The sequence below is a fragment of the Vicugna pacos genome, chromosome 6 (genome assembly GCF_048564905.1).
Source record: "Vicugna pacos chromosome 6, VicPac4, whole genome shotgun sequence".
Taxonomy (NCBI): Eukaryota; Metazoa; Chordata; class Mammalia; order Artiodactyla; family Camelidae; genus Vicugna; species Vicugna pacos.
In genome coordinates, this window is record NC_132992.1 from 95,299,752 (window position 1) to 95,319,019 (window position 19,268).

General features: G+C 59.6%; 1 protein-coding gene and 1 long non-coding RNA gene across 4 annotated transcripts in view; both read left to right on the forward strand.

Annotated features, from left to right (window-relative positions):
- Positions 1 to 5,594: 5,594 nt before the first annotated feature.
- LOC140697211 (uncharacterized) lies at positions 5,595 to 8,193 on the forward strand. The gene is made up of 3 exons (XR_012074068.1): positions 5,595 to 6,877; positions 7,335 to 7,507; positions 7,926 to 8,193. It is a non-coding gene; the product is annotated as an uncharacterized lncRNA (long non-coding RNA).
- A 3,100-nt stretch (positions 8,194 to 11,293) lies between these two features.
- Positions 11,294 to 19,268, forward strand: part of MTA1 (metastasis associated 1) — a 33,999-nt gene continuing 26,024 nt past the window's right edge. For 2 of the 3 annotated variants that reach the window (XM_072963880.1, XM_072963881.1), the window contains exon 1: positions 11,294 to 11,574. In XM_072963880.1, the coding sequence (XP_072819981.1) occupies positions 11,547 to 11,574 (28 nt within the window). In that variant the 5' untranslated portion in view covers positions 11,294 to 11,546. The remainder of the gene's footprint in view (positions 11,575 to 19,268) is intronic. The other variant, XM_072963882.1, reaches the window with a different exon arrangement.

A 19,268-nucleotide genomic window follows, 5' to 3' on the forward strand; every position in this document is an offset into this window, starting at 1 on the left:
GGCTGAATCGTGGACTGTTCCAGCCGACTGGGTGAGAGCAGACCGTGGACAGTCTCGTGCTGGTCCACAAGCGAACTTAGCCACCCGACTCTGCCAGCGTCCTGTGGAAGCAGAGCGGCAGATGCCCGTCCTCGCCCTGCGAGGTGGTCTGACTGGTGTGCTCCTGCGGGAGAGAAGCAAGTGGCCATCCCTGGGCCACGTGGCCTCCTGTATCCAGAATTCAAAAATGTATAAAAGGAAACAAGCTATTACCGCAAAATAGCGACCTGATTTGAAAACCTGAGGATTTTTCTGAGCTCCAGCAGTGGCGCTGCATGGCATCAGGATAGAAGTCAGTGAGGAGACCCACCACCCAACCCCCGAGGAAGAGGCCCTTGTTTAACTCTAAGGATTTAATGTATGCTTTGCTTTGCAGCGTTGGGGGAGACAGACTTTCCAGTGTATGGCATTGGGGTGATCCGCTGTCCATTTAGGAGACTGTGAATCTTCACTCATCAAGCACACACACACACCGAACGCTTACGCCCAACCACAGGAGTGCTGGGAGAACGTGGCAGCGTTTAGAATCCGCGTGGGGAGTGCTGCTCTTAGGCCCAGTCTCTAAAAGAAAGCCCTGAGAAATCTGCCTGCCGTTGCGGGGGAGGGGGCAGTTCCAGTGGCAGCACGTGCTTAGCGTGCGTGAGGTCCTGGGCTGGATCCCCAGTACTTCCTCCAAGAATGAGTAAGTAAATCTAATTACCTCCCCCACCAAAAAATAAAATCTGCCAGCCCTTTTAAAGGCTGGTACAACCCGAGACACAAAACTGCTGTAAGACCGCCTGGAAGGAAATAGTCACAACCTTCAGAATATTCACACGTTTACCAACCAGAATCTACAATGCGATGCTGGAAAGCAAAGGGAAAACAGGTTTTAAAACTGAGCAAAAAATCAATCAATCAATCAATCAATCAATCAATCAATAAAATAGAGCAGGGAAGTGCACGAAGCCTACGGACTTACACTCCATAAAGCAACAGCAAAGTGGGCTCCCCACATGAAACGACTGGCTAGAACGGTGATGACGGACCTGTGCGGAGCCGGTGAGGACGCCGGCGAAAGACGGGTGCTGTTTGGTTGGTTTTTCAGAGAACCAGCCTCTGATCACCATCTACTGTTGTTTTGCTTTGTTTTTTTCATTTTAGTTTACTCGTCCGTCTTTCCTAATTCTGTCTTTAAACGTTCTGTGGATTTCCTTGTTCTTTTCCCAGCTTCTTGAGTGACTCGCTCTGCCCCTTTGCTGGGGTTTTCCCTAATTTTCCAGCACTGAAAGCTTTTGTGTGTCGGCTGGTGGAGGGCCCTACCCCCCACCAAACGGTGGGCTTCAGTCCTGGTTTTCTCCTTTTCACCCAGGACTCGAGAAGCAGGGCGCGTTGGTGCGTCCCTGCCAGTGGGAGCGTCTTGTTTTCCTTCTATGGTTGGTTTCCAGTTGGAGGGCACTGCAGTCACAGAATGTGACCCCCATCCCACGTCCTGCGCTGGGGAGCCTGTCCTGCTGTGAGCCCTGTTTGTTGGTTAGAACGTGGGTCCCAGGGCGTGCGCTCTGTCAGCTAGGTCACTCTGCTGCGTCACTCGAGTCTCTGTTTGTCACGGTTTGTGCTGCTTCTATGAACAGGTGCGAGCACAGGACAGGACAGCGCCCTGCCAGGAGTCCTGGCTTCCAGCCCTTGTTGCTACTGCACATTTACACTGCTCTTCCTTGTTTCCTCGGTTTCAGATTCTGGGGGCTCCTCCCACAGAGACTGAGGACCTGGCCCCCCCGCCCCGTCCTCCCACTTTGATTGTTTCATCTTTTTATTGCAATCCGCTTCCGAGGTCTGCTCTCCAGCGACCATGTGAGCCTGGTCCACAGCTGACCATGGAGAAGTTCCCCTAAGAATGGTGAGGTTTGCCTTCTCAGACAGCTTCTGTGTTTCCCTGGAGGTGATGCTGCACCCTCCTGGCCCTCCCACTTCACCTTCATTGTCTGTGCACCGGTTATGACTTTCCCCCCAAACTTTCTGCAAAGCCATGACTTTCTGCTCACACGCGCCCTGACACCTCAGGTCCGGGAGCTCCGTTTCGCCCTCGTGCCAGAGGATATTTAAGGCCTTGAGAGTTTAAAGTTGTGAGAATATCTTTATTCTGCTGACACGCCTGAGTGATACCTCGTCTGGGTGAAGATTCTAGGTGGGAAATAGTTTACTTTTGGGATTCTGAGGGCACAGTCCCGTCCCCTCCAGCTCCCAGGGCTGCTGCTCGCTGCCCCAGGCCGGGCGGCTTCCGGGCCTTGGTGTGTGCCCGGCTTGTCGGCCTCTGGAACCCAAGCTCCTGGTCCCCCTTGCCGTCGATCTGAAGTGTCGCCGCACCGTGCGTCCTCTGGTGCCAGTCGGTTTCCTTTCTCGGTCCCTTTCAGCCTAGAGCCTGGCTCCTCCTGTGCGCATGCGTGTGTGTCCGTGCTTATTGTCTCTCTTCTCTCTCTTTCTGAAGACTCTGTTAGCTGGGTGTTGGATGCCCACGATTGATTCTCCAATTTTCTCACGTTTTGAAGGCTGTTTTCTCCGGGCCTTTCTGTGCTTTGTGGCTGTTCTGTTACCAGCATTTGCCGTCCCAATGCGCTGTGAGGAATAACCCCAAAGTTTCCAGGATACACAACAGCAAACTTCTGTTTCTCTGCCTACAGATCTGAGGTCAGCTGGGGTCATGTCTCACCTGCCTCTGCCTTCCCGAGGCCTTCCCAGGGAAGGCTGTGCTCGCAGTGGTGACAGAAACCCAGGGCCCAGTTGGACTACGCAGGCACATCCAGAGCACATGCTCCGTCAGCATCTGCAGCCCCACCCAGCATTGCGGGGGCAGAAGAATGTACTCTAGTGGGAACACTCTGACGTCACGTACTCGAGGGGATTCTGTGACAGGAGGGGAGGGAAGGATTAGGGCCAACAATCTCCCACACCATCTGAGAAGTTGTGATTCTGACATCACATTTTTACTTTGAAAGAACTTGTCCCTGCTCTCTGACCGGCCCTTTTGCACATCATCCTCTTCTTGTTTCATGGATACGAAGGGTCTAGGAGAACATCAGTTATAGTGGGGCAGTGGGGGCCAGGCCTTCCTGTGCTCCCTGTCCTCAGAGTTTCGTCCTGGCTGGAGGTCTAGGGTCTGTGTTTCGTGATAGAGGCTTTCTGGGGCGGCTGGTGCCAGCTCTAGGTCTCCACAAAGGAGTGGGGCCCGCAAGGCTCGCCAGAGGCTCCACGTGCCTCAGGCAGCCCCCCCCCCCCCCCCCGTGGTCAGGCTTCCTGTGGGCTGATGGGGCTGGCTTCTGGTTGCTATGTTGGACACACCCACTCTTACTGTCTGCAGGCCTTCTCCCCAGGGGTGGTCTTTTCCTCCAGAAAGGACCCCTCCCCTGCCCCGGGTGGAGGGGCTTCTTGGTGCAAAGTGGGAAGAGGGGCTGGGGACTTCACTTCTTTTTTGGCCATTCTAACCACTTTCAAGTGTACGGTTCAGTCGTGTAAAGTATATTCACATTATTGCAAAACAGATCTCCAGAACTCTCTCATCTTGCAGATCTGGACCTCTGTCCCCATAAACAGCAACTCCCCTCCTTTCCTCCAGCCAGCTTTCGGGGTGGCCAGCTTTCCACGTGCGGACTCTGAATCCTGTGACTCTAGGCACCTCCTATGCGTGGACCAAACAGTATTTGTGTTTTTTGTGACTGGCTTACTTCACTCCGAGTCTTCATGTCTCCGAGGTTCATCCATGTTGCAGCGAGCGTCAGAATTTCCTTCCTCTTTAAGGCTGGATAACATTTCATTGCATGGACTTGCCATATACGGCTAGTTCATTCATCCACTGATGAACCTTTGGGTTGCAGCCTACTGTGAATAATGCTGCTATGAACATGAGTGCAGAAATATCTCTTTGAGACGCTTTCAGTTCCTTTGGGTGTATATCCAGAAGTGGGATTGTTGGATCATATGGTAGTTCTATTTTTAATTTCTGGAGGAATGGGGACTGAGTTTGGTCTTAATCCTTTTTTTATTTTTAGCATGCCCCCCTCCCCCACTACGGCACTGCAAAGAGTGACCTGGCTTCACTCAGGGATGCTTCGGGATGACCCCTGGCTGGGCAGAGTCAGGGAGGGGCTCTGGGAGTCTCTCACAGCCCACCTGGGAAGGCCCGGGGGGAGGGGGATCCTGCAGGGGTTGCACCCTGCTTCTGGCCTTTCCCAGTTGGTAACCGGTTTCCAACCTGCTGTCTTGTGCTGACAGCCCTCTTGCACTGGTGCCCTGTGGCCTGTTCTTGGGTCCTTATGGACGCCTGAGCCGTATTCTTTTCCTGCACCTCTCTATGGTCATTTTAGGAGGGCTTGACGGCGAGCAGCTGACCTTGGGTCCCGCCTTGCTTGAGGTGCCTGCCTGTCCTGGGGGCCTCCCCAGAGTGTGTCCACTGTAGGGAGGCGGCTTCTGCCCAGTCAGGACCAGGCACGGGCACCAACCGGAGGACCATGACCTTGGCTGCAAGGACATCACCGTCTAGGGAGCCCGACCCGTGTGCTGTAAGGCCGGGCCGGGGCTGCGGCCGCGGTGTCCAGGCGCAGAGCTGCCGTGCGAAGCCACGCAAAGCCACAGTCCCGGAGGCTGAGGTTCTGACCGTCCCCCGGCACTGGGGAGGCTGAGCGCACTGCGCTGTGGAAAGCGCCCCCCGCCCCGTGCGGAGGGTGCAGAGGGTCGGCGGGTGTGGGGACCCCAGGCGTGGCCGGCGCAGATCCTTGCCCTGTCCCCGCAGGTGTGCGAGCCGCCGGAGAGCAGGCGCCCGAGCCGCCGCTGGAGCGTCAGCATCAGCGAACGCCGGCGACTGGCCGCGCTGGGCGGCTGCGAGAGGCCGGGACACGCGGACGCGACGCCGACGCCCTCGGGCCGGGTGCGCGGGCGCGCGGAGGCTCCGCGGGTTCCTCTCCTCGCCCCGCCCTCCCCGAGCCCGCCCGGCTTCCTGGCCCCGCCCCGCCCCCTCTGTCGGCCGACCCCGCCCCGCACCCTGACCCCGCCGTCGCCCGCAGGACCTGCCGCGGATCGTGGCCGAGCTGGTGTCGCAGGGCGTGGACAAGGACGTGCTCCTCCCCCGCCCGCCGAGGTCCGCCGAGTCCACCAACGCCTTCCACGCCTTCCTGGTCCGGAGCGCGCCTTTCTGGCACAACGTGACTTTGGAGGCCCAGGCCTCGAGGTCACCGCCCTCCTAAGAGCCAACTCAGCCCCGGAGAGCAGTCTGTCTCCCACTGCCTTTCCTGCGGGTCCTGGAGGCGGCCTGCCAGGCTTGGGGCGCACGGCCCCTGCACCGTCTCCATAGCCCAGCGGAGAGTCATGACCCGCCCCGGGATGAGAACAGGGCGCCCTGGGACCCTCTGGCTGCCCTCTCCTCAGGACACTCACCCCTGAGGCCTTAGAGGCCACCTCCGGGTGGGGTAGCCTTCCCCAGCCCAACCTCTGCTAGGCTGCCTAGGGTGGACGGAGGACCACAGGCCGGTGGGGTGGTGGTGGGGGCTGGGGGAGGTGTCCTAAGGGGTGGGGGAGAAGGGGTCTGGGTTTAGGCAGGGGGCACCAGGATGCCCTCTCGCTCCTCCTCAGGGACCCCTGGTGAAGTGGGGAATGGCTCTCCGGGGCCAGAACCTGCTCTGGGCCAGGCTCCGAGCCAGCCAGGAAAACCCTCTCCCATGCTAAAGTGTCAACAGGCCTGCTGGGGTGACAAGTGCTGTGGAGTTCTCTGTACCTGAGTAGCCTTAAAGGGCTCCATGTCCTCACTCAAGACCCAGGGCCTCACTGGGCTCACCCTGATGGGTCTACCGGGGTGTCTCCTGAGGCTGTAGTCAGATGGGGTGGGTCCAGGACACTGGGCTGGCCGGCCCTCTGCTCTGCACGAGGCCTCCCCCATGGGGACCACCCGGGGCTCCCCGCCAGCACAGTGGAGGCTGTGGGGCGTCCCTAGGGCTGAGGCCCAGGGCTGGGCAGCATCCTCCCCACCTCCTGTGGTCTGATAGTGGGGAACAAGCAAGGACCAGCAGAGAGCCCCGGCTCTCTCCAGCGGGGTGTGCTGCCTGGGGACACGTGACAGTCCCTGGAGATGGTTTGGTTGTCACCCCGGCTGTGCTGGCTTCCTGTTGCTGCCCAAACAACTTACCACAAACTTAGTGTTTCAAATTCATGAACCACGAGTTCTGTCGAAGTCCGAACCGGGCCTTACTGGGCCGAGAACAGACTGTGGGCCGGGCCGTCTTCCTTCTGGAAGCCTCTCCAGCTCCAGAAGCCGCCCACGTTGCTGGGCCTGAGGCCCCTTCCTCCACCTTCAAAGCCAGCAGCACAGCTTCTGTCTTACACCGCCTCCTCCACTTTTAAGGACCCTGTGATGACATTGGGCCCCCCTGGGTAACCCAGGATACTATTTTAAGGTAGCCTGGTTAGCAGCCTTAACCACCCCTGCCCTGCTGTGTAGCCTAGCACGGTCACTGGTTTGGAGTGAAGACGTGGAAATCTTGGGGAGGGGTGCTCTGCCTTCCCCAGGGGCTCCTGGCATCGAGTGGGTAGAGGCTGGGGTGCTATTCAACACCTCACAGAGCACAGGATGGCCCCCCACAGCCAAGAATGATTGGGCCCCAGATGTCACCAGTGCTCCACCAAGGAGCCCCTGGAAGAGAGAAGAGTCTGGGGTGACCTGGGAGCCCGGAAGAGAGCAAGGGCCACCCAGCAGACGGATCAGGCATCTCTGCTCTGGTTAGGACGTCACCCAGGTCACTGCTGACAGTGGACACTGCAGTGCCACCATCAGGCGTCCATTCTAAACTGTCCTGTCACTCTGCTTCCCGACCAGGTAGGTCCCTCCCCAAGTCTAGGGAGAGCAGTACGTCCTCTCAGACTCACAGGGACACCCCCAGGCAGGGGGTCTGCTTGGGCGTTCCAGTGGCAGGGAGGACAGTCACCCAGGCTGGCCACGTGGTCTCCCTTGTATCCACACTTGTCTGTGCTTGTGGGCTCAGAGCAGGGAGCAGAGCTTATAGACACCCCAGCTCGTAGGGCGCGGCCCCCTAGGGCTGGCAGGGCACCTGGGAGGTGGTGTTGGTGGCCTCCTGAGGGCCGGCAGACACTCAGTGCCCGGCATCGCCCCCACTGAAAAAAATGACATCGTTGGCTTCATGATTGCTTACTATTCAGCAATCCAGCAAGAAAGTGTTTTTTTAAATTTTCCCTAATTTAATCTTTATTATATTTTGTATTACAGAAGTCAAATATTTATTCCATCATTTTCTTTTATTAACATTTTTTAACAGAGAGACTGGGGATTGAATCCAGGACCTTTTCATGCTAAGCATGTGCTCTATCACTGAGCTATACCCTCCCCCCAACAAAGTTTTAAAAATCTCACCCACGGTTTCATCACCAAGAGGACGGCTGTTAACATGAGGTGAAGGTGATTCGAGTATTTCTAAAGGCCCAAGCAGAGGTGAGAGAACATATGGAAATAGAGAATAAGTGTAGAATACTCCTTCCAAATGTTTAAAAATTTAAGGGAAAACAGGATTACCAAAATTAGGTGAATGCTGCTTCACTCAAGTTTAAAAGATTCTCCTAAGAATTCTCAGGAATTACAGCAAACATCCAGAGGCGGTGTCGCCTGGGTTCGGGCAGCGTGCGTCCGCTTAGTAGTGCTGGCTGGGGCTGGGCCCTGGACGGTGAGGAGCGGCTCGGGCACTGCCCTGCCCACTGTGGTCCCTGCCCACCGTGGTCTGCATCTCGCCATGGCCTGGAGCCCAACGCCAGCATCCGGCCCACCCCGTCTTTGTTTCCATTAGCTGCTCGCTGGCTGCATTGAAGGTCAGCTTTTACATTTCTAAAGAACTTAATTTTTTGGGTTTTTCTAGGTTTAGGAAGTTTTCCTGGGGCCTTGAGACGGGCATGAGCACTTGCTGGGGAAAATTTCAGGTCATGCTGTTTTTCTCTCACGACTTCGTCTTCAGGCTCTGAACGTTGCTGGAGAAAACGGGGCCAGCGTGGTGTTTTGTCCTTGTATGTGATATGCTTTTTCTGGGGAAAAAACACTTTTTTTTTCTATTATGTTATTTATATGCTATTAATTTATTTTTGTTTTTTCTTAAATTGAAATACAGTCAGCTTACAGTGTTGTGTCAATTTCTGGTGTACAGCATAATGTTTCAGTCATATGTACACATACATAGATTTGTTTTCATATTTTTTTCACTATAGGTTACTACAAGATATTGAATATAGTTCCCCGCGGTGTACAGAAGAAACTTGTTTGTCTATTTTACATTTAGTAGTATTTGCAAATTTCGAACTCCCAGTTTATCCCTCCCGCCCCCTTCCCCTCCCCCATAACCATAAGTTTGTTTACTGTGGCTGTGAGTCTGTTTCTGTTTTGTGGATGAGTTCATTTGTGTCTTTTTTTTAGATTCCACATATGAGTGATATCAGACGATATTTGTCTTTTTCTGTCTGACTTACTTCATTTAATATGATCATCTCTACGTCCATCCATGTTGCTGCAAATGGCATTATTTTATTTTTTTTAATGGCTGAGTAGTGTTCCACTGTGTAATATTAATTTATATGCTATTAACCCTTGCAGTTCAGCGACCAGACAGGGTACGTCTCAGTGTGACTCACTCTACTGCTGTCCTGGAACTTGGAGGGAACCTTCGAGGTGCAGGCCCTGTGGTTACCCCAGGGAACCTTTCCAGTGTATCTTTGAACACTTTTCCTAACTTTGGCCTCTAGCCCCAGGTGCCTTCCTCCAGGTTCTCTTGCCACTAGGCCCTGCCCAGGGACGTGGCCCATCGAGGGTCTCTCCCCCACTGTTAGACTTGAGTGGGTCCCTCCTTCACCAATGTCCTCACCCTCTAAATAAACAGTGCCCCCCACGGTGTTCTCCCTGCCCACTGCCCCTCATCATCTTGTCTTCAAGGCCCGTGATGTCACAGACCATCTGTCAGCCCCCCTCCTCCCCACTGGACTGCACCCTCCCCAGGGAGGCGACTTGCCCCCTCCCTTCCCTAGCATCCAAACAGTGTGGCACGAAGCAGGTGCTTAGCAAGTAGCGGTTGAGCTGAGGCAGGCTTATTTCCACTGCTTTGTCTTGCCCCAAGTCATCTCCAGCCTTCGCTGTGCTAGAGCCTGCCCCTTGCTGTTTCTCCTGCTAGCAACGGTGTGATTTTGAGGAAACGCAGTCCCTCTGCTCTTAAACCTCCAGCTCCTTCTGCCATCCCGTCGTCCGTGTGTGACTGCTGATTACTGGCCTCACTGCTGAACTCCTAAGATTCCTAAGATTCCGGGGCTCCTGTGGAGTCTGCTACTTCCTCAGGTGTGTTCTCCCCTGCTGCGTCTTTGTCAACCCCCCCCCCCCCCGCACCAGTTTTTCTGCTGCTGTGAGGGAGGGGTTGAGGCCACACCTCCACCTGTCCTCCTGAAACTGGCCACACCTGTCCACCTGTCCTGTCCACTCTCTCCTGTGTGTCCCTGCTCTGCTGCAAGGTGTCTGAGATTCAGTGACTTGCCTCTGAGCTGGTTTAAGGGCTGGGCATCGGATGCAATCCCCCCTTCCTCGGTGAATCCTGAGAGAGGAAAGCAGTGTGGGTGCCAGCGGGGGGGGGGGGCTCTGCGGTGTCTCCTGAGAGTTTATTAACCGTCACTCTGCTTTAGGAGGGGCGCGTTCTCAAGGGCAGACTTGGAATTCCAATGGCTTCCCTGCTTCCGGTGAAAGTCAGCCCTGACTGCCACTCACCGGCCACGGCCAGCGCTCCTCCGCCCCATCGGGGGAGGAAAACAGCACCCACCCTTCAGTTGCTTCTGCTGCCAGCTGGCCCGGAAGAGTCCTGGTGGTGCTCCAGGTGCTCTTGGTTGGAAGCCCCCCACCCCCGCCCGTTTCCAGGAGTGGTGCTCCAGGTGCTCTTGGTTGGAAGCCCCCCACCCCCGCCCGCTTCCAGGAGTGGGGCAGGGCAGCACTTCACAGGCACGAAGGTGGAACTCCGTGCTTAACAGCTTCCTGGCACTTGTCACTGGTTCCCACTAATGCTTTGGTCAGCTTGTTCCCTATTGGTTGAGGGAGGCTTCACCTGGCAGCTTTGCTGTCCAGGTGAGGAGATGCAGGCAGGCCACTAAAGGTCAGGACAGGGTCCTGTGGAGAGCGAGGGAGACCATGCCACCTCCACCGCCCCCTTTGGGGAAACTGAGTCTCATCAGCCCCCGCTGTAGCTGAGCTCCTCTCCCCTCCAGCCACCCCCTCACAGCTGTTGCCCCACCCCTCGGCCAACACCTGGCACCCTGTGCTCAGCCTGGGGCTCCCCTCCACGTCCGGCAGGGATGCCCCTGTGTAAACAGGACAGTCACCCTTGGCGTTGCTCTGACCCACAACCTGGGGCCCCGACACCTCCTGTCCCTCACCTCCTAGTAGTGACATTGATCCTGGCTCCAGACTTCACCTGGTACACCTGCTTCTCTCTATCCGGGACCCCAGCCCCTCCACCTGCTGCATTTCCCTGCTGGGGGTGTCCAGGCCCCAGACTCCCCCCAATCCTTGGGCCTTAAGCAACCAGCCGCACACAGTTACAGGTTCTGGCAAGGGCGGGGAGGACATGCAGGTGCCTACCTTACCCGGGGACCCTTCCAGCCTCCCTGTTCTGGGGCAGGCACCCCCCACACCCCAGCGGCCTGATCTGGGCTGTGCCAGCGAAGCCTGCAGGACCCCTGCTCTCAAGCGGGGCCTTCCGAAGGGTGTCCTCCGGGCACGCCCTTCTCCCTTGGCCTTTTCCTCAGGCCAGGTCTGGGGAGGCAGTGCCAGCTCAGGAGCGTGCCGGCAGGGAGCTGGGATGGAGCCCGCTGCTGTCCAAGCAGGGCCCTGGGGTCTGGGCAGTGAGGGGCTGGGACAAAGAGCCCTGGGGTGAGTGGACGGGAGGTGTGCGGCGCGGTCAAGAGGCCACGGCTGGGCCACCCAGCATCAGGGAAGCGGGAGCAGGGTGTGTGGGGAAGAAGGGGCGCCAGGTCCTGGAAGGACTCGGGGGCGGCGCGGAGGGCGGAGGGAGGGCCGATGCGGGAAGGGGCGCGGGGAAGCGGGCGGCCGGGCGCGGGGGCGCAGGGAGGACGCAGCGGGGCGCGGGGGCGCCCACCCCGGGCTCCCGGGAGGACCGTCCCGGGGGCGCGCGCGGCCCCGGGTCGGGTAACGGCCTGCGCGGTGGGCGGCGGCGCCCGAGGCCCCTCCCTCCCCGCGGCCGCTCCTCCTCTTCCTCTCCCGCCCGCGCCGCGGCCCTCGGTCCCTGCGCGGCCTCGGCGGCCTCGGCGGCCTCGGCGGCGGCGGCGGCGGCGGTGGCGGCGGCGGCGGCGGCAGCAGCGCGGCCCCTTTAAACCGCCCGCCCGCCCGCCCGCCCGCGCCCCCGCGCCCCGCGCCCGCGCGCCTCCATTTTCCCGGCCGCTCGCGCCGAGCCCCGCGCCCAGCCCGGCCCAGCCCGCGGCCTCCGCCGCCGCCGCCGGACATGGCCGCCAACATGTACAGGGTCGGAGGTAAGGCCGCCGCCTGCACGCCCGCCCGCCCGCCGCCTTTATGCGCCGCGGGCCCGACCCGCGGCTCCCGACCCGCCGGGCCCCCGCCATCTCACCTCCCCGCCGGGCCTCGGTCCCCAAACCGCCGCCCCGGGGCCTCGCCATCCCCCAACCCGGGTCCCCCTGCATCCCGGTCCGGGCCCCACTCCGTGTCCTTCCCCTCCCCCATTTTCCCCTCCCCCTTCCCCTGCTCTGTCCGCCTCCCCATCGGCACGGCCCCCCCCCCCCCGGCCCACTTCTGGTCCCCTCCCTCCACCTCTGCACCCCTCCCCCACTGCAGGCCGGCCTGGCCGGGCCGTCCTTCCTCCTGCCCCGGCACCCCGCACCCCCTCTTCTGCACCCCCCACCCCCACCTCCTTTCCCTTCCCATTCGCCTTTTCTGAGCAGCTGGTCCCTCCACCGCCACCTCTGCCTTGGCCATGCTCGTCCCAACCCGAAATGGCCCCTTGGGCCGGCCCCAGCTGGAGCGGGTGGGTAGTAGTTGCTGAGCTGGGTGCCAAGGAGGCGGGGGCTCGGCCCACCTGTTGGGGGCCGGCCGTGTGGCCTGTTGGGCCTTGGCAGAGAAGCTGTGGGAGCTCTGGGAGTCGCAGAGCATCCTTTAGGGCCAGGGGCCTGACTGGAGCCCCCCACCCCCAAGCAGGGGCACATGGCCTTGGAGAGCTGGCTACCCTCCTGGGAGCGGGAGTTTTGGGGTCCTTGGGGTGTGGAGTCCCCACTGGGGCATGCAGGGCTGGATCGAGTGCTGGGATGAGGAGCCCCACGTGTGGCCCACATTTCCTCCCCAGAGGCGCCTCAGAGCTGGCCCTTGGGCCAGGTGTGTGCTGGGGGCTTCCCCCAGCAGGATTCCCTGTCCTGAGTCTCAGCAGCCTGTGGTCACCCCAAGCATGCTTCTGAGATAACCCCAAACTTCCCACTGCCTCCTGTCTCCCCAGCCCAGCAGGGAGGAGCTGTGTCAGGACTGGGGAGAGGTGGGCGGCCACCTGGTTAGGGGGCTTCCTTCCCAGGCTCCTTCTGCTCCCACATGGGCCCCAGGGAGCCCCCAGTTTTGGGCCTTGTCCCACTCTGGGGAGGGGCTCCAGGAGGATGCACCGCTGGTTTTCTGTGGGGTTCTGAACTCGTCTTCAGCGCTCTGTCCCAGGGAGCTGAGGTGCCCACCTGCCCTCCTTTGGTGGAGTGTGTCAGGGCCAAGAACAGCGCTGGCTGCACTCTCCAGATCACCTGTGTCCTCAGTCTGCTTTTTCACTGGCCAGCCTGGCGGCCTTGGGCGTGCCCCCATCTGTGCACTGGGTCGGCACAGCAGCTGCCCGGCCGTCAGGCCCTCCCCGGCCCCCTGGGCCACCTCTGGCGCAGAGGTGGTCACAGGAATGGGGGCCTGCACCCCACTTAGCAGCAGGCCTCTGGTGGACACACGTGGGGAGCAGGTGGGAGTGCAGGGCCCTTTAGGGAGGGGCTGATCCAGGCGTTGTCTGTTGAGGGGAGGCAGGAGCATCACCTTCGGAGGTCCTTTCCCAGGCCTCTCCATCCGGGCACCCCCAGCCCCTCCCTCTGCCCCCACCCCAGCTGTCAAGGCCCAGGCTTCTGCCGACCTCACAGCCGCCCCTTCCAGTGCTCTCTCCTGGGCTGTGCCCTCCTTGGCCACCCTTCTGCAGGGCAGACCGCCCCTGCCCTGCCCTGCCCTGCCCTGTGTGAGACCCTCCAGTCTACTCTTCCCTTGGGCTTGTGCAGTGCCCCCTTGGGTGTGCCCAGCCAGCAGCCCCTCTTCAGGTGTGGTCTTACCTCTGGCCCCCAGCCTTCGGCCCGCATGTCATGTTGGCCTGTGGAAAAAATGAAGGAATGTCACCAGAACGGAGGCACCCAGCTCCTGGATGGAGGCACTGAGCCTGGAGGAAGGGGCGGTGGGAGGGAGGCAGGTGTGGGGTGGAGGGGGCAGCTGCTGCACCTTCGTCCCCTGCAGACACTTCTGCTGGTCCTTGCTGCGGGGGCTGGGGCCCCCACTGTGCCTGCTTGTTGACACTGGTTCCAAGGGGGCTGTCCCCGCTCCTTCCAGGCTGTGGACCCCTGTTTGACATGTGAGCTTCAAGCCTCCTGTCTGGCTGTGAACTTGGCGGGGGCCTGGCCACGGTTTACTCGCGATGTGGACAGGGATATCTGTGCCCTGTGGGGCCCCCTCCCGGGGACAAGTGTGCATGTCCCTGTGGGGGTGTCCCAGAGGCCTGGTCTGTGGCGGGGGCTGCTCCCACTGGGACTCCATTTACCCCTGGCTTTTGGCTGGAATCCCAAGGCACTGTCCCACTGGTCTGCAGGGCCAGTGGTCCTGGTGGGCCAGGTGTTGACGGGTTGGTGTCCCGTCCAGAGGTGCTGCTCGCTTGGGGAGGGGTGTCGGATTTCTCAGGGCCCACACAGAGGAAGGTGCACCCCTCTCTCACGAGCCGGTTGCTGCCTGGGGCTGACGCTGTCTGGGCAGCCTGCCCTGGCCTCAGGGAGCACTGCGGACACGGGGTCTGGGAAAGGCCTCCCTCCCCGCCGTCTGTTTCCCCTGCTCGGGACCCTAAGAACAGAGCCTTTCCTAGAGGTGCTGGATCCAGTGAGGAAAAGGAAACACCCATTAAATTTATGTTGTTGTTGTTGTTTTGGGGGGGGAGGTAATTAGGTTTATTTACTTATTTTTAGAGGAGGTACCGCGGATTGAACCTAGGACTTCGTGCCTGTTAAGCATGCGTGCTACCGAGCTGTACCCTCTCGCTTACACCCCTTCAATTTGAATTTCAGGTAAACAGTTTCTTAGCGTAAGTTTGTCCCAAATATTGCATGGGACACACTCACACTAGAAAGTAGTTAGCTGACTGCAGTGTTCTCCGGGTGTCCTGTGTTCTACCTGGCAGGCTGCTCTGAGGCCCCGCCAGGGTGTCTGGGTGGGGCGAAGGCATGGCCGCAGCTTCGGGCCAGCTGACCGGCTGGGCGGAGTGGGTCAGCCTGGGAGGGGGGCAGAGCCTGGTTCTTCCCTGGGAAGTGACCTGGCCTGGACAGAGGCCTTCTGTCGGCATCTGCAAGAGTGGCGGGCGAGGCCTCGATATGGGTGGCGGGGTCAGGGTCCACGACCCCTGCTTCTCTGGGGTCCCGGACAGGCTTCTGGAACCAGCCGTGGGCTGAGGGCACCGCGGGCAATTCTCTCTGTGCATTTAATGCAAAGAAGGTCTGTCGTGTTTCAGGGCAGAAGCGAAAACCAGCACCCAGGAGCCACCACCGGCAGCACGGTTACTGTTTGGGGTGCTGTTTGGGGCGGTGTGTTTATTCACGGGCAGGCTCTAACCAGTTCCCCTCAGCTTTCCTCATTTTTCTCTCTTTCGTTGTGAGAAGGAATACCCATTCTTTTGGGTAGTTTGATTTTTTAAAATACTCTTCAGAAAGGCAGCAGGAGCACCCCCAGCCCTCCGGCAGCTCGCCGGTGTCCTGCTGTCTCCGGTGGGTTTTTAAAGTTTATTTTGGGGGGGGTAATTCGATTTATTTCTTTATTTTTAGAGGAGGGACGGGGGATTGAACCGGCACCTCGTGAATGCTAGCCCAAGCACGGGCTCTACCGCTGAGCTGTGCCCTCCACTCCCTGCTGGTTCTGTTGATGTCGTTTGTGTTCTGTTCTGTTGGCACAGTCGCTCCTTGGGCTGGTTGTGTTCAGTTTAAGCTTCTGACTGGGGAGCACATCCACACGCGTGAGAATTCCGAGCTTGCGAAGGCCCTGCGGACGGTGCTGGGGGCCCGTGGTCAGGCGGGGGCGCCAGCCATGTGCTTGGGGCTGAGAGGGGCTGCAGGGCTCTCACCCACCCCCGCCAGCCTCCTCCGGGGATGGGGCCCCTCGGGCAGGCCCTCCTGTGGGGGGAGGCCTGGGGCCGGTGGGCCAGGGCCCTCTTTGGCCTTCCGCATTCCTTGGGGAAGAAGACTTGGCCGTTGAGGTCTGGGTTAGGGAAGAAACAGACAGCTGTGGCTCAGGTTTGTTGGGGCACCTGGTCCAAAGGAACAGGTCCTTCGTGCCGAAGCCCCTCGGGGCAGGCGGCGCTGTTCTGGACTGTCTGCGGGTCCTCGGGGAGCCAGGCACCCCTGTAGTCTGCAGCGGCCTTCTTGGGCAGCCCGCTCAGAGCGGGGCATCTGGATGGGTGGACTGGGATGCTGGACGTGCGGGGGCTGGAAGGGCAGCTCGGGTGAGGTTGCCGCAGGGCCCCTCCTCCTGGCTGCCTCTGCTGCCGTTGGGGTGCACGCGCCTGGGCTTCGGGTGGGGTCCTGCAGGTCTCGTTGCTCCCCCTCCCCAGGGGGAGCCCACCCAGAGGGCTGGGCCCAGGCGCCTCCCTGAGATACCCCAGCCTGCCTTCTTGCAAGAATTTGATATTCTAAAAAAGTGTGCTGTTCCTCTGCCCAGGGTTCTGTCCAGCCCTGGGCCCTCGTGTCTCTGTCCATCCCCTGCACCCCCGCCCGTCTGTCTTCAGGGAGCAGGTGGCCTGTGTCTAGTGGCAACGGGGCACAGCCTTCCTGGGCTCGTGAGGACCCCGCGATGGACAGACGGGGGTGCTGGTGCCTCTTCCACAGCTGCGGGCTTCTGGGCTGGAAAGGGCTCTGGGTGGCTGCAGCTACCACGTCAGAGTGTGGTTCTGGGGGGGGCGCCTGGTGGCTGGGGCCCTCAGCCTGGTGCGCCGTCCCTCGCATCCCTGCTGTGGGGGATGCCTTGAACGTGTCCTGCCCTCCAGTGTTTCTGGGGCCCCCGTGGCGCTAGGTTTCTTGAGGCCTCTTTGGTCCTCGTCAGTGGGACGTGGATTGGAGCTGCACCTTCCCGCAGGAGCGCCAGGGCCCTGGTTGCCGGTCACTTTCCTGGGCCCTGTGGCCCCTCCCCGCCCCTCCCTGGCCCCGGGCCATGCAGTCCTTGATCAGCCTCCCAGTTGATCCTTCTGAGGATGGATCTGCTCCTCTCCCTGCTTAAGAGCGCTTAGCAGCTTCTGTGAGCTTCTGTGGTGAGGCATCACGTCTGAGCGCCTTAGCGGCCCTGTAATCCGGCCCTGCCTGGTGCCTCAGGGCTGTGCCACGCCCTCCACCCAGCTGGCCCCTCACAGCCCCCACGAGTGTTACTGCGAGGGGAGCCCAGCTGGGCATAGGGCCTCAGGGTCAAGGCCCAGGTTCCTGTGGGGGACGAGTGTGGTATGTGGGCTGCCGGCCGCAGCCATGAGGCTCTGGGGCAGCATGCCCAGCAGGGACCCACCCACCAGCCCTGGAGGCCCGGTGGCTGCTCCCTTTGCAGGTCCGGGCTCGGGGGGCCACCCGGGCTGCTCAGGGCCTGTTTGTGGACATCAGGCAGAGTGGGTGCCTCGGGCCCCCGCAGGGGCAGGCCTCCTCTGAGGCATTGGGGGTGTCATAGGAGGGCACCTCTGAGAGGGTGGCCACATCCCAAGTGAGGGAGCTGGGGTGGCTGCGGTGGCTGCAGTGGATGTGCTCCTGGCGGGTGTTCTGGTGGAAGTAGTGTGAGCTCACAGGCCTGTCCGTGAGGGTCAGTGTCAGGACCCGCGTGGGCACCTGCAAGGCCTTCTCTGTGGTCCCTGCATCCAGCAGTTGTGCCCAGAGGGGTGTGGGGGACACCTACTGCACTTCAGCCCCTTGAGGGAGGCCAGGCCCCGTGGTCATCGGCCATTTCCCCTCCAGGCAGGGTCTGGTCTCTGTCCCTGGACCTTTGTGGGGACAGTGATATGGGCAGCCCTGGCTGCCTTCCCAGTGCTGTTGCTGTATTCTGGGGGTCCCCTGGGGTCCCTTCACACCCAGCCCAGTGGGGTGTGTGGGTGGGAGGCCTTGCCGGAGAGATGGAGCCGCCGGTGTGAGGACCGAGGAGGAGGATGCCCACGGGAAGAGGGCCCGGGCTCTGGGCTTGCAGGGGCGCCCAGGTTAGCAAGTGAAGGTGCAGGAGGTGGCCATGCAGAGTAAGAGGTCCGGTCTCACTTGGCCTGCCGGCCTGTTTAGGACTGCACCAACACAGCTCTGTCTTTTTGTTGATTTCGCTGTTGAAAGTGGCCCTGGCACAGCCCTGAGGTGCTGTCCGGGGTCCCTGAGCACGGGGGGTTGGGGGTGGGGCTGGACGTGCCTCCCGGAGAAAACATATGAGTCAGAGGGGCTTCCTGCTGCCTGGAGTTCTGATGCATCCGCTAAGTTCATTGCTCAGGAACCAACACCGGGTACCAAACATGGTGTTTTTAAACAGAACCACACGTACAGCAAGGTTCTGTATTCATCAGTGGGTGAAAATGTGGACGGAAGTTGGCGGGGCGCTGACCCTTTGTTTCTCTGGTATGAAGGCTCGGTTCTCCATGATTCAGCGTCGGTGGTGACTTTGGGGAACATGGTCACTGTGACTGACGGGAGTGGCCTGTGTTTGGGTTTTCAAGTGTAAAGTCAGGTTTATCGAGCTACACTTTTTATGCATCCTTTTACGTGATGGTCCTTTGATTTGGACAAGTGTGCACAGTTGTGTAGCTGCCACAAATCCTCAGGACGCTTCCCTGTGCCCCAGATGTCCCCCACACCCAGCTCCCTGCGACCACCAATCTGTTCTCATGGCCTCAGATTTCCCTCTCGTGGAAGGTTCCAGAAGTGGAACCACACAGGAACTATAGTGCATTCAAGATTTATCCTTTTTGCTTGCTGAACAGGTCCCACTGACGGATGTCCCACAGTTTGCTCAGCAGTTGATGGGCCTTTGGTTCTATCTCAGTCCCGCTGGGCTGCTGTAGCAAGACAGCACAGGCTGGGTGGCTCATGAACGCCGGACATTTATTTCTCACAGTTCTGGAGACTGCAGGTCCCAGGCCAAGGATCCAACAGGTTCTGTGTCTGGTGAGAGCCCGCCTCCGGGGCCGGGGAGCCCTGCGAGGTCTCTTTCATCAGAGCAGCAGCCCCACTTGTGGGGACTCCACCTCCCGAGAGCCCCGCCTCCAGGTACCGTTGCCTCGTGGGTGGGGTCTCGCCTTGGATTTTGGGAGGACACAGCTGTTTGAACAGGGATGTTTCCTGTTTTTGATGGCTGAGTGGAGCTGCTGTAAACACCTGTGCTCAGGTTTCTGTGCAGACAGATGTTCCTGTTTCTCGTGGGTAGACGTGCCTGGGAGTGGGGCTGCCTGGTTGAGCTGCACATGCTCAGCCCCACGGTCTCCCAGGGCGTCTGTGCCTGCAGTGTTGAGCATTCCGGTTCCTCCACAGCCTGATCAGCACTCCGCCTCTTCAGGTTTGGGTTTGCACAGGATTCTGGCAGGTGTGCTGGACATCTCACCAGAGTTCCCGTTGCATTTCCCTGTGGACCGGTGATTCTGAGCGTCTCTCAGTGTGTCTGTGTCCACGTGTCTTTGGCCAAGTGTCTGCACAGGTCTTTTGCCCGGTTTTAAAGTTGGAGAGAAGCTTGCTGCTGAGTTGTGAGAGCTTGTTGTATCCTGGATTTCAGTCTTTCACCAGAGATGTGTTTTGTAAGTTTTTCTCTCTTATAATTTGTCTGTTTTGTGTGTGAATTCTGCCTATTGTGAGGTCACAAGATTTTCTCCTTTTTTCCCATAGAATTTTTATAACTTTGGGTTTACTTTCAAGTTTGTGATTCATTACAGTTGACTTTTGGGTTAAGGTAAAGATTGGGCTCCTGGGGG